General features: G+C 36.2%; 1 protein-coding gene across 1 annotated transcript; it reads left to right on the top strand.

Annotated features, from left to right (window-relative positions):
• The first annotated feature begins 1,161 nt into the window (after nucleotides 1-1,161).
• LOC128711966 (RNA-binding protein squid-like) lies at nucleotides 1,162-13,147 on the top strand. The gene is made up of 7 exons (XM_053806861.1): nucleotides 1,162-1,325; nucleotides 5,930-5,970; nucleotides 6,545-6,819; nucleotides 7,056-7,320; nucleotides 7,667-7,741; nucleotides 12,681-12,758; nucleotides 13,068-13,147. Exons 1-7 carry the CDS (start codon nucleotides 1,162-1,164, stop codon nucleotides 13,145-13,147), a joined length of 978 nt encoding a protein of 325 aa, XP_053662836.1.
• Nucleotides 13,148-15,203: the final 2,056 nt, after the last annotated feature.

Genomic DNA, 15,203 nt, shown 5'->3' on the forward strand with positions numbered 1-15,203 from the left:
AAAGCATATATACGAATATGCATACATATATATGACTATTTAATATAGGTGTAGATATGTGAAAATGTATACATAGGCCCCTCCAGGACGACATAAATCACAACGAAATTTATATTTTGGCAATATTTATGTAAAATGCGAATACCAAAATGCCCTCCGGACGCTAAATTGAAGTATAGTTAAAGTACACGGCCCATGCAAAATAAATTCTTGTGGGCACCGTACATTAGATCAGTCGCTGGTGCCGCTTCACGATAATAGCTATGAATGAATATTTGCCAGCCATTAATCGTGCACAATCTATGCTATCTTCCTATCTATATTAATCGACTAATTTTTAGAATGTACCATACCTTAGAGCGATGGAAAATGTAGCCTGAATAGAGACGATAGCGAAATGGCGATGTTCAAGAAAGGCGTTCACAAAAATTCCCAATAAAAACCGAAGCAGTCTTGCTGTTGTTTGATAATGTCAATCGTCTTCCTTTCTATGACAGCAGAAAACTTCACAATGATTTGACACAAGATAAATACATAATCGCAATACGAGATTAGCTATCTTGACTTTCTGCAATACCGTTTACACTTGGCAGTTTAAGAATCGTCTCACTGGTTTGTTTGTAATCTGTCCAAAATTATGGGTTACTCACTAAATGTTGATGGATTTTCTTCATTGATTTTACCGATTTAGACAATATAGGGCGCGTTGCAAACTATAACTTTCATCTATAATTTTCCTCCTTCGAGATGATAGGTAGATAGTTTGCTGGTTTGTTTGAAAAACTCACATAGAAACTTTCTGGCTTTGGCGGAAGTTTCATACCGCGCAGTTGGCAACGCATCTGTCGGTTTGGCAATGTGTGCGTGAACTTGAATGCGGCTTGGTCATTGAAGGTATAAATCTTCATAGAACCGTTCTTTCTCTCTGAACCGCCGGTGGAGACGGTGCGTTAAACTCGTTTGTGCCGTGTGGAATCAAGAATAAGTAAAAAAAAATTGTGAAGCCCTATAGCAATACTTGAGTTGTGCTTTGTCTCTATCAGTTCTAAAATAAGTGTTGCAGTCGTGCGTTATTTCACTGTTCCCAAGACAGTGTGGTAGCAATTTTCGGCCCCATATTTTGTAAAGCTTTCGTGACGCTCCCATAACCTCTTAATCGAAATGGCAGACGCTCCGGAAGATGTGAATGGAACGGGCCAAGAGAATAATCAAGACAACAGTAACAATCAGCCTCAACTTACGGCGGATCAAGCTGGAAATGGTAATGCCGAAGCAACAAACGCGAATGGCAACTCTGAAAATCACGCCGTGCGCGATGATGACAGGTACGTAGATTTGCCCGGTTGAAATTACAGCTTAGACTGGTTTTGGGCAGTAGATTCCTCTTCGCGATGAAAGAAAAACGCACGTACGCGTGGTTGCTCTATCTGCCGCGCTGAGAAAATCTTAACCTCACTATTCTACTAAAATCAACGAGTTTCATTGTACTATCTTTGTTATTTTCCCAACGTAACAGTTAATGTACACTTTATAAACGTGTTTTCGCGAACAAGTGCTGATTTGTGATAATTTTTATTTATTATAAAAAGTGTCTATTTTTGCATTCCACTTAATTGCCAATGAATATCGCGCGTCTCAAGCAGTGGTTCCGGTTTAGTTCGTAATAAGTTATGCTCGATATAACAAAAATAAAATCAGCGAATTTTATTCCAGTTTCTTCCTAGGGGTAGCATCATAGCCTTTGTTCTCTTTCAAAATGGCGGGTAGCAATTTTCTCTTAGTTTTCGTTTTCTTTTCTTTATTTTTTTAATAAATTTGAAAGAGATTTTCGGTGTCGGCTGAACAGGTGAGAGAGAAAACGTGGTGTGGTGGTAATAGAATTTCGTTCGCGTTACGAACGTTTAACTGTTCGTTCATTGCGTTTAAATACTACATATTACAACCTTTCTATAATATGATGAGTGAATGAATTATATTTTTTATCTTAGTTCATATTATTTTCGTATAACCGTTCTGTATGACGTATGACCTTATGGGTTGGAGTGAGATTTTTCACTAAATTATTGCAATCGAAATATAATTATACATTAATGGTGCAGATTGGTTTAGTTCTTGCGTTAATATTTTTATAATGTTGTACACATTAATTCCTTTCTTTATGCTCAATAACTGAAATGCTACTTGTCAACTGTTTAAAACATATTTCTTGATGCGATTTATATTCTATTTCATGATGTGTTATGCTCATTCTAGCCAGGATTTTTTTTGATATTGTGAATTTGTTAATAATTCAGCATATTGTGACTCAAACGCGTACATTACAAGGGATTGTGTTTGAGGAATTGTATACCAATCGATAAAATTTGCTTCACACGTTTGCTACTTATGGTGTTAATGGAGATACAGAAGAAAAATAGACAAAAGTACAAGCCTAGTGAAGACACGCTCTACGGACGAGACAGAAATGAGAGCTTGAGAGCATTTTCGATTAGCTTCTCACTGGTTCCGGCTAAACGTCACTTCGTATTCATTTGAAATGATCAACCCGCATTTATGGCGTATTTAGCTCAAAATTATCATTTGTCTCGGGTGTAGTAAATTGTACGAGTCTTGGGTATTTTTTTTTGTAAAAAAATCAATAATTTGAATATGAATAGAACTGAAATTCATTTATAATCCCAAAGTTAGTTTTATCATAACTATAAATGAACATGATCACATGCAAATACGATGTTGTTAAAGGTTTTTCAATTCCTTCCTTATGACTCGTTCCTCATAGGCTTGCCCTAAGTTGGTCGAGGGATATGCATATGTTAGCTATTATATACAATCGACATATTTCGAGTCGTACATCGCACAAGAGTTTTTTTTAGTAGCATTTCGCTGTTATTGTTCATTGATCAACGATTGTATGTCCAGTATTATTTTGAGTTTGCTGATTCGCGTGGTTCGTTATAGTAAATGTCCGTCATGATTACAGAGTCAAATTTGATGCTATCCCTTCGGATACGGATTTGTTTTTAGTCTTTACGTAAATTGTGTTTCCGTGCGAGAGCAATTAGTGATGGTTCTGGGTTCCAGATGAAAATTTGTTTACAGTGTTAAAAAACGTAAAAGGTGTTTGCATTTAATTACGCGAAAAATTTCAGAAGAGGGAAGAGTAATTTAAAGAGAGAAAATACTTTATTTGTTGCTCTTAAATGTGAAATCGTCGTTCCCGTGTTGAATGTAATTATAGCGAACTTATCAAATCAAACCTTCTAAGATTTCCTGGAAAATACGTCTTGTTATACAAAAGCAAAGTGCATGAAAATATGAATTGGAATGTTTCCTATGTGCATAAATCCTCATTACGTGTTTGATTGTTGTCAATACCGTCATCATAGTTCTATTGTTACGAAGTACCAAAAGTATTTAATATATAATATATTCATATATATAAATATATATATGAAAACGAAGAACAATACAAAATAATGACTCAAAATTATGTTTCCTGTTTAGAGCGAACGACTAATATTGTTCCTCTCCGACAGGTGTTGAGAAAATGCAAAAAGCCTGAACTCCGAGGACATTGGAGAGAGATGAAGAATGTTGGGGATTCTGCACCAGGATGTGCACGTGAGAAGATGGTATTTATGCTAACATAAATGACATAAGACAACAAAAATAACCATAAACCTTGAAATCGAGTTCAACGTTCCGAAAACAAAAACTAAAATACTATAAAAATTCAATTTCAATGATAATATGGCACCTTTATTATAGTAATACATCCCTATAGTAATATATTCCTTCCTTATTCAAGAGTAAATGAAATAAAACCAAACCCTCATAAAATTTCGAATGTCACATCTAGGAATTTACGTGTATTATTTTCGTCATAACACTCTATTAAAACAACTCTACATATCCTGTTTCCTTTCGTCCCTATCATCCCCATTGCTCTTTATTGATGCACGCGTGCGCACACAAATATACATACATTCATTCGAACACAAGAGATGCATATGAATGAAGAAATAGGAAGCAAAATACTTCATATGTTTGTGGTATACTAGAGAAAAGGTTAGAAGTTGCGATGTGATGTTTGAGTACATATTTACAATATTTATTTACAAGCTCTTTAATGATTTAATATCTTGATATTAATATCTTGAATATATGAGGCTAAAGTTTCATGCTACTGTCGTTAACAGAAACTGATGTATTCAGTATGAAAATTGATAATATAGGCTGGCATCTTAGTAAAGTCGTCTAATTCTTTGAGTTTAAATTTGAATTCGAAAAACAGAGCCAAGAGCTTCTGTTGATCTTATTGCGTTAATGCTCTGTAGAATCATATACATCAATGTAGATTTTCTTGATTTTTTATTTGTCTCTATCAGTTCAGAATTAACATAACACCTGTTTGACTATGTTATTCATCTGATACAAAGATTTTAATGTAAAATTTCTACAATTTTAACACATAAAACTCACTGTGGGATGTTAATATCGGATGCCGCGCCACATCACATGGATAGTATTTTCCTTAACAAATTTTTCCCGAGAATATCCAAATATTCAAATCGGTTTTATCACCCTATCTGCTGAATGCATCATCCTCACTCACCACAAAACCAGATAAAGCCCGTGTGCGTGCGTATGTGTATTCATAAAACATGCACGCCTATCCGATTTTTGTTTTTTATTTCATGTTTCATGTTTCAGTTTACATATTACAGAAAAAAATTGCGCATTATTTTTATCTCTACTTCCGTCCACAATGTACAATTAAATTTCTTTAATAAGATCAATAAAATTGTTCCAGAAAAAATCAACGTTCTTGCAATCATGATACACTCATGTGCTCGCTACTTAACTGTAGAGCTTTGTATAATATGTAAAGCAAATTTATTTCGATTTTGGCAGTCCATCGTGTTTGAATTTACGATCAATGAGATTGGATACCCCCAGTACTACCAGCAGCATCTAGAAGATAAAGATATCTTTCATCCTGTGCGTTTGCAATTCTGATGCGTTTATAATTAAAGTTGCGGAAAAGTTTTATATAGATATATACGAATGAATAAGTAAAGCTTAAAATAAATGAACATATTGAACCGGAAAGTAAACTTTGCTCGTACATATTTCTTTTTCTCATCTGTCTGTTGTCGAACATTTTAATATTAAGAAAGCTCTATGTATACTGTTTTTTTTGCAAGCTACGTAATTTGGCTGTGAGACTGATGTATAATGTGATGCGTGTGCTACAAAATCTACACTGCAAGTTACTATCTTCATTTCTGACGATAAGCAGTCTTAAGTCGTTTGTTACAATAAGCGATTAACGTTTTAAAGATCCTTTGCGTCCACTTATAGCTTAAAGTTGGTTTTCAATATTTTTTCCTACCGGCATTTTAATTTGCCATGCTACCGAATGTCATGCTACTGAAGAACAGTTGAAACGATAACTATTGTGTGCATTGCTTTTTAAAGTCACATAATGATTTGGTTAGTTAAAAAGAAATGACATATCAATGTATAGTGGTCAATGTTATGTTGCTTTTGTTGAAAAGAAGCATTGAGCTTTGGCGCCATATAGATTTCACTTAAGTGACAAATATGTAGCACGCACACAAACTTTATACATGGTGATACCTGCCATATTTAAAGTAGTTGAAAAAAAACAGTGTATTTTTAACTTAATCTTATTGTGAAACTTGTGGGAAGATTTAATAAACTGCTATTTACCAATCAAAAATATTTTTTATAACGTATTTATATATTGTCACTTTAAAGTTGTTGTTACTATTTAGCGTTTAACGTCAAGAGTTACTCATTCTTATGCTGAAATTTTACTAACTTTAAGCAAGCTTTCTATTTTTATTATTAAATTATTAAACATTAAATATTCTAATTCGTAAATTTTCATCCACTTTTCCAGAAAATTATTCGTTGGTGGACTAAGTTGGGAAACATCAGACAGTAATATACATTTTTCTTTTTTAAATTCAATATTTTCTTAACTAATACAACGTATATATTCCTCTTAATTAATAGTACATTCAAAGTCTCTTTATATTAAATCGATATATCGTATATCAAAATCCCGTTACGTTTGATCCACTTATTTCCGTATTATTTTTTTTTTTATTTCTAAACCATATTGTTTCAATCTGGAACGGGTCCTTCTCTTCCATCCTCAGCTCTCCTCGTGCACTCCCAATTCCTGCTTTCCCTGTTTTATTTTTGCTTTTTTCCTCGTTTTATAATCATCAATTCTCTACACTCTATTCACAAATACGTTGTTTTCTTTTTGATTCAGTAGCTTTGCATCATTCACACTAGGAAAAATATGTTCCTTTTTCCATATGAAACCTTTCCTACTTCGTGCATATGTCCTTTTAATTTATTGATACTGTAAAACAAATAATAATACACTTAACACTCGAACGTGTAACTAGGGTTAGGAATTATTTTTTTTACAATTGTCGTTTTCTTTTCTTCCTACACTACTTTCCACATACGTGCGGACACACACATGCCTTAATCTGTGCAGAGGAACTTAAGGAACACTTTAGCCAGTACGGTGATATCGAGAGCATCAATGTGAAGACAGATCCGAACACTGGACGTTCGCGGGGTTTCGCATTTATCGTGTACAAATCCGCTGATTCGATTGATAAAGTCGTGTCGGCCGGTGATCACGTTATCAACAACAAGAAGGTTGATCCCAAGAAGGCTAAGGCACGTTACGGCAAAATCTTCGTGGGTGGTTTGACCTCGGAAATCAGCGATGAGGAGATAAAAACATTCTTCGGACAGTTTGGAAATGTAAGTTTGGTGGGCAAGAACCGCCTACCTTTGCTACGGTGTTCGTGGGAAGTTTTGAACATGATGATTTGATTTTAACCAGTTCTGCTACTGATAGTTCATGAAGAAATTTTAAATCACTTAACTGATCGTTCAAAAGTTGTGCACTTTTTTTTATTATGCCCGTGATGAGTGGCGAGGAAATAACGAAATATGCAGTATTGATGAAGCATTGTATCTTTTATATTCTGTTTTAGATCGTGGAGGTAGAAATGCCATTCGATAAGCAGAAAAACCAGCGTAAAGGATTCTGCTTCATTACGTTCGACTCTGAGCAGGTGGTGAATGAGCTACTGAAAACCCCTAAGCAAACCATTTCCGGCAAGGAGGTCGACGTGAAGAAGGCAACTCCTAAGCCGGACAACATGGGACCAATGGGTCCGATGGGCGGTCGCGGTGGTATGCGTGGTCCGCCACCACGCGGCATGCGTGGTGGTCGTGGTGGTCCCGGTGGACCAAAAGGTGAGTTAATATATGTTAAACTATTTGGCGTCTGATATCAGATGCAGTAACGGTTAACCTTTCGTTCGAGGCGCTATGTTTGAATATGATGAAAATTTTTACAGTTCTGCTTATGAAGAATTTTGATTATCCAAATCCAAAACAACTGATTGTTCAAAAGCGCTATCAGAATATTAGTTCATGTGATACAGAGTACTTTTACACAAATATCTTATCTTCAATGGCTATTCTACGAATGGAAAAAAGAAAAAAAGTAGCTATATGTGTCGTTACATACAACCTGGTAATATATATTGATGACTCATTTTATTACACGCTTTTTTTCTCGCTTTTACAAATACATCAGGCGGATATGGACAAGGTTGGGGCGGACAAGGATACGGCGGCTACGGATATGGACAAGGATACGGCGGTGGTTACGGTGATTATGGTTACGATTACTTAACCAGATGGTATGGAGGCTACAATAACGGTGGTTACGATTTGTCCGGCGGCTATTACGGTCGTGGTAAATTCAACAACCGCTTGCCGAACAAACATCACTAGTGTGTAGTTTAGCCAAAATTATGGGCACGGATGGAAATGATGCTACATAACCTCGATTTTTACATGTTTATTCGTGTTGATATATGTCCTGAAAATATTGTTTTATTCAAGTTTTATTTTACCAGCTGGGACAAAATTTATTTCCAAATCAAGCCCTTCTATGCTAAATCCAAAGTCATCAAGAATGGGTGACGAATTTATGATCGTTTCTAAATCAGAAACCGCTGGGCTGCTTATTTGACCTTATTTTTGATTTCCTGGATTCAACGTTGAACAAATCTCTCATAGTGTTTTTTTTAAGTGTGGAGTCTAGCAAGTATGTTTTATCTAGCGCATATCCAATAATCACCTGACAATTTTTTTTTAAATTTTGGTGTTTCAAAATGTACCTTCCATAAATCGTGATTTTGTTCAGTTTTCATGTTTGATCTTTGTAATGGAGGTTTATTTAAAAAGTTTGTATGGGGTTGCCCTTTTTCAAGTGTCTTTTTATAAAACGTTTCTGCTATGCACCAATGGTGAGCTAATCGTATGCTTATTTTTTCACCAAGTTACACCTTGAGGCAAACATCACCTTCTTCTTCAGCGACACAACAACCTCAACAGGTCTAGGCCTGCCATTTTTGGCTTTCTTTGATTTTGTTTACACGCAGCTGGATAGTCAGTCCTGCGTACGGGAGATTGGTCCGGATGGGTTTTTGGACCAGCAGTGAAGACCTGCCGTGTGAAGACCGGCACCGTTATCAATACACCCCCGAGCTACCCCAAACATCACCTTAACTTATGATAATCGAGAATACAGCTTTCCGGCTAATTCGTTGGAGATACCAGTTGGAGTCAGGCTTCTAATGGCAACGTGAAATAATCTAAGTCAATTTGGATTAGAAAAACGAGCCTAGACGCTCGTAGTTTTAGAGCCACTGATGAACCAGTAAAATTGCAGGTACTTGATGAATGTTTCTGGGCGGTTGTTGTATTTAGCGTTTATTACAGTTCTCCTCTTTCAATACCACTATATGCTACGAATATTTTGTTGTGTAGTGTCTTTACAAAACAAAAAAAAAGGATCCATACAGAGTGAAATGTTTTAGTTATTATTTCCGTGCTTTATCGGATGTAGTGTTGGCAATATGAAACTAAGTGGTATTATTTATACACTAGTTACAAACAGAATGTGAAAGTTATGAGAGATCTAAAGGAAGAGACAGATGTAGAGTACGTTAGCAATAGCGTTACACGTATGATATGGAAGGTAAACGAGGTGAAGATAAGGTAGAATGTAGAGAGGCGTAGCAGGCGTATGAAATGGAAAAGATGTGCTACTACAAAGGAATAGTAAGCTCTTTGGTACGATGAACAGAAGTGCAGTTGAATATCCTTAGGCTATGGCGAACAATTAAGTAGAAGGATATTAGTAAGTGCTGCTTATGTGTTTGGTTTCGCTTATATTTTCGTTTGGCTTCTTTTTAAAAACGTACACATTCAGTGTTTAATTTGCACAAAATTTAGAAACATGAAGGGACATTTCCTTGCACGTCTGATTATATAAAATCTTCAATATTAAACAAAAAACCCTCCCTTCGTAACAATAGAAGCTTGCACAATCATCTCTGTGACCGAATGCAAATGGCGTAACTGAAGCATATTTTGGTTTTTAAATAGTATTTTACTTTTCTATTATGATCAATCGTAGAGTGCAATACGAATGAGATATGTTTGGTGTATTAGCAAGTGCTGCAAACATACACTTTTCTCCAGGAGCCTGACAGAAGCCAAATCGTGCGCAAAATCTACATTAGAGAGCAAAGGTGCGTCCACCTGACGGTTGATTAGATCTAAAATAATTTTAGAAATGGATGCGACTGATAATCATTGTGATAATAGATTATTTCAGAGCTTAGGATCGCATTGCGCATTTCCATCTGGAAGGGGGCGTTGAATGTGTGTTACCATAAAGTTATTCTTGCCTTACTATATATTTAGCCTTTTTGCGTCCTGGTGCCTATCTTTGTGGGGAGATGAGATTTGAGTGTCGAACGTTGTTATGCCTGATGCATTGAACTTTGTCTATGCAAGGGAAGAACGGACCGTAGCAGCAGACGCGATCATACAGTATCGGATGTTAACAAAGATAAAAGTTAATGCCGATCATGCGAATGTGCCAAGTGTGATCTTGAGCAACTGGGGCGTTAATCGGTTACTTTTGTGCTGAAAATCGTCAGGTGTCAACATTGAAATAGACTTAAGTCTATGCACAATCTTGTAGCCGATGTCGACCCACTGTTATGCAACGTTGTTATGTTTTTCTCCGGGCTTTGGAGCCTTAACAATCCATCTATATCTCGCACCAAAACATTATCCTGATACTCAATTAGGGGATACATAAATGGAAGGTAGCTAATTGGGGTAAACGATAATATTCATTTGGATGAAAATTGTTAGATCAAATGCGCAATTTACACAAGATTTGTTCTACACAAGAAATGCCCTGCGAAAAGGCAAATGATCAAGAATAACGGTTAGTTGTGGAATTTCAATCATATTTCCATTAACTATCACACATTTGGAACGGCTTTTTTATTTACTCAAATAACATTATGGGCAGCATGTTTTGTTGGTGCAATATCGAAAGAAAAATTTTCGAATTTGTTATCGTGTTTGTTTTCTATGTTGTGTAGTTTACGAGCATCGTATAGAATGTTTTATGTTGACAACTAATTTGTCTTTTATGGTACAAGACTAACAGGGATTTGGATCGTGCTCGTATATGTGGCGTTGCGAGCCTGGAGCGGCCATGAACACTCTGTTTTGTATCTGAACATTTCCCTATTACCATTAACAACGTATACGCCGTACGTATACTGTAACTAAACAAATGTGGTAAGGGCTTTTTTATTTTGTCATGGTGATGTAACTACAACTAATAAATAAAGTATAGAGTTTATTGCTATACAGTTATTGTTAAGAGGTAAGAGCTTCGGAATTCTGAATGCATAATGGTATATACATCCTCTAAATTATGTTAAAAATTTGCAAAGGACATTTTCAATATCTTCGTCAATTGGACGTTGGACTTCTTCGTAATACAGGGGATACCCCATAATATTGTGTTGTGAAATACGTGAACCTACTAGCGCTCTAAGTAGCTTCCAATAATGCAATTTTACAGTAGGAATATGGATTGGTGATACAGCAGGAAAAAGTGTGTTGATGGCACTAGATTAGTTTTTTCACATAATTCAAGTTGATACTATGTATGAGTAACAAGAGGTCAACATTTAGTGCGTGCAAACTGCTGAAAATTTCAATTTATTTTGTCCTTTTTAATCCTTTTAAACCATTAATGTGGTTTAAAACCCCTAATGTGGTTTTAACGATATTTTTGTTCTTTTTATGTTAGAAGTATTACGCCCCGGAGCTTTTATTCTGTTTTTTGCGCCCCTCCTATTTCATTGCACATTAAATACTATTTAAAACCAAAAGTCAAGTTACGCGTGTACCCGTATACTGTATATACAGAATAAGAACACACATGAATGGAAAACAAATTAATACTAAATAAAATAAGTTATGGAAATTATGACAAAACGTTACACCCCCTCTATGACCCCGATTTTTATTTGTTCGCCCTTCGTTCATTTGTTTCTGGAAAGTGAGAGACAGACAGAAAGGGAAAGGGTGATTATGAGAAGGAGAGAAAGGTACGACAGGACGCGCGGAGATTGATGGTGACTGAAATCATAATTTCAAACTTTTCATAAGTTAACTTTTAGAAGAGTTTTTGCTTACCTACGGGATAACGTGTATATTCGAGTAAAAAGGCATTCTGAATAGTACTATAACTTAAACTGAAGAAATTCCTACCCTTTAAAGGAATTTTGATAATGTTAACGTAGGATTAAAGTTAAAGCAGGGACTCAAAGGAAGCGCATCTAATATGTAAGACTAAAGTTTTGTATTAATTTTACCACTCCACAGGTAGTTTGTCACAGATCAGATTTCTTGGTAGTTGTTGCTTGCCTGTGTGTTTCCTAATGCGTGTGTTAGCTATATTACTTGTTTGCGTCTCCAGTAGAATTATTACGTTTTCGGCACTCTATCTCGTGCTTTTTTACAGTTTTTACAATTTGCACACGCAAAAGTTTTTTTTGTTGGTTAGTTTAATTTACGCTTCGGTTCATATGGGTGGTATTGAAAAGAGGAAATTTATGACGCTTTTCGAATGCTCTCCGATCGCTCTTACCTTCTCCTTTCCATCTTATCATCCTTTCAATACGTGCCTCTCGGTCTGTGTATCGTGATTTCCATCCACATCCGAAAAAATAATGCCCAAAGATCTCAGCCGTCGGTCGGAAATCGTCTATCAGTGGTAGTCTCCTGCCATCACCATATACACTAAGTCTCAATTGTTTATGCCCGCACATACATCGCATCGAATAAGCGCATCACCTACTGCCATTACAATATGTACAACGAACTCTTTCTGCTGCAGTTCCGTTAGAATTGTGCTAAAGAGTCCTTGAGTCACCTTTTCTTAGGGGCATTGTATTGTGCTGTACCTTAATTTGTATGTGTCTGTAAATTATTAGCTTGTACGATGTAAAGATCAAATTTCTGCTTGTTTCTGTGCTTCCGTCTGGCAGTGATGCGGTTGACAATCATTAAGTATTGCATAAACCTGTCGTGAGAAGCAGTAGCATATTAAAGGAATTGAGATGCGTTCCGTATATGAGACACAGTGTACTATGGTTACACAATCAAATTCAAATATTCTTATTGAACTTTTTGTTTTATAATATATTTCCATTTTCTAGATGACTATGGTTATGGAGGATACGATGGTGGTTACATAAATGGAGGCCGTCCGGGAGGTCCTCGAGGCGGGGGCAAAGGTAGATTTTTAGGCTTAATGGTTGTGAATCATTTATTTATCCTTTACTGCCTATTTATTGTTGAATTCAATTATTCATTAGTTAGTAGAAATAGAGAGTCCAGTTATAAATGTTGAGTTACGTAAACGAAATCGACAAGATATCGTTGCGTTCCTTTTGGTTATGCGGTTAAGATTTTTCATGTTAGCCATTATGCATTAAAAATTTCACATTTTTATTCAGAGCTTTAACTACAGAATATGTTCCATTTTCTTTTTTATACTTTAGCTGCAAATGGTATAAATAATTCTTTCGTTTATCTTTTTGAAGGTGGCGCTGGTACCTATGGTGGTGGAAAGCAGCGAGGCAATGGCGGCGGAGGTCGTCAACAACGTCATGCCCCCTACTGAACAGATCATTTCATACCTTAGTAGACACGACGAAGGTTGCAGATCGATCGTGCATCGTGTTTAACGTACAAAGCCAGAAGGAGGAGAAAACTAACACATGCACATACCACACTGTAACTATTGCGCGTATTTACGTCCACTACTCCCCTTCCACTCCCATCAAATCCATTACGGTTTAGTTTTACAACACGACTATTTTCGTCTGCGGGAGAGACAAGCGCATGATGAGCATCAAAGGATGAAAAAAAAAACATATTTATAAGGTTCGAGCGAATCATCACTATGTTGGTGAGATGTACATTGAATTCAATTTCCATGAATAGAAATATAGATAGGGCAGAGCCAACGAGACAAAAACAGCATCCTGATATACAGTTACATACATTACACATTAGTGATGTGCGCTCCGCAGCGTACCAACGGCTCCGATTACTACAGCCCGTAGGTTCAGCGCCTGTGGGTTCGAAGTCGGCTCCGTAGTTGGCTCCAAAATTTGTTGAAGCCGGTCGGAACCGGTTCCACATCTGGAGTCATTTTCCTCATCACTATTTCCATCAAATACATGTATTTCTTCTACAGTTCGATTTTACTACATAGAGGTTGGTAATTTGCTTTTTTTTTTAATTTGTAGTAAAACTCATCGGACCAACATAACATGATGGTCTAAATAAATACTTAAGACTAGGTTCTCAGTTTCATGTTAATTAAAGCTAAACTAAACGCTCCCAAAAAGCTAGACAAACACCGTTTTTATAGTCAAAAGGTAATGTCAATGTGAAGATCACACTTGTACGTTTATTTTTAGGGTAACACGTATTGTTTCACTATACACTAAGGAATTGACTTAGCCTAGAAAACAGTACACGCATATTAACCTGCGTTGTATTCTGGCGCGTCGATTGTAATGATGTACGAATAGGGTTTGGGCTATGAATAGATCTACAGATCCGTGTACGAAAGTAATCGAATATAATTGACACTGGAGCGGGGAAACGATACTAAAGGCACATTTCTCGACATAAATATAGAGCGTATTAAGGTTTACACCATTCGCTGAATTCATTACTGGCCTTAAATTGAAAGGTTTTATAGCCATTTCTCATACCGTACATATAGTCACATTACACTTTCAGGAAGGGGCGATCAACATGCACAGTAAAACATATTACGGAAAGAGAATGACAAACGTCCATAAATAAAAGCGGGTCCAAATTAATATTCTGAGCGTTCCATACTAACGAACAGTAACGAAAGGAGTTATCTGTATGGCAAATGTAGGCGCCCTGCTATCTTGGTATGCCATTTGTGACCATTGCACGATCTGGTCTCGGAAAGGACGTTTAGCATTTGCTTTTTCATAATCATCTATGTCGTGAAAGTAGTTGCTTTTAGAAAATTGTTAAATGTGGCACGGTTGCTCTTATTTGTACCGGTTGAAGTAATCGGAATCAAATTCCATTAAATTAAAATCGATGTTGGTTAACCTATGGGACGAACATTTCACAACCTTTTTGGCTATTGCTGCACGTAAGTTTCGTCATGTTCATTCCAATGAATGGTACAGTGCGAAGGCATTTCTGTTCAGGCGCCTTGAAAAAGGGTTTGGGTTTGTTTCATACACAATTGTCCATTAATTTCTGATAGTGGCAACTGAATATCGGTTAATTTGTTTGCATAACAGACGATGGCTGTAGAGAGCTGTAAAGGACAATCAGATCTTATGATATCGCTATTAGTAATGTAGCGTTCTTGAATGCTGGATATTGGTGTGGAAAGAAATACTCCAGCAATTATGTTATTCGATCTTCTGTAGGTCGACGGACACACACGTCTAAACAGGTTGGTAAGATATACTGGTATCCTAGTCCATAGAATTATCCAAGTTTTGTCCTACTTTTGAGCATGATAACTTATATAAATGCGCTAATAAAATTACAAAAGAAACAAAGCTTTAAAAAATTAAACTTTTATAATTGTTTCTTTTTTTTAGTTAATCGACGGACTGTTTAGTCCACCCGTGGTGATACAATACAGTTTTTTGGTAAAACTGTTAGCT

This window comes from Anopheles marshallii, chromosome X (genome assembly GCF_943734725.1).
Source record: "Anopheles marshallii chromosome X, idAnoMarsDA_429_01, whole genome shotgun sequence".
In the NCBI taxonomy this organism is placed as follows: domain Eukaryota; kingdom Metazoa; phylum Arthropoda; class Insecta; order Diptera; family Culicidae; genus Anopheles; species Anopheles marshallii.

Bases quoted from the DNA above. Each gene is read 5' to 3' on its own strand.
- LOC128711966 (XM_053806861.1), top strand. From the start codon at position 1,162: ATGGCAGACGCTCCGGAAGATGTGAATGGAACGGGCCAAGAGAATAAT. The intron at 5,971-6,544 runs GTAATATACATT...TAATCTGTGCAG, and splicing joins AAGTTGGGAAACATCAGACA to AGGAACTTAAGGAACACTTT. The intron at 12,759-13,067 runs GTAGATTTTTAG...ATCTTTTTGAAG, and splicing joins TCCTCGAGGCGGGGGCAAAG to GTGGCGCTGGTACCTATGGT.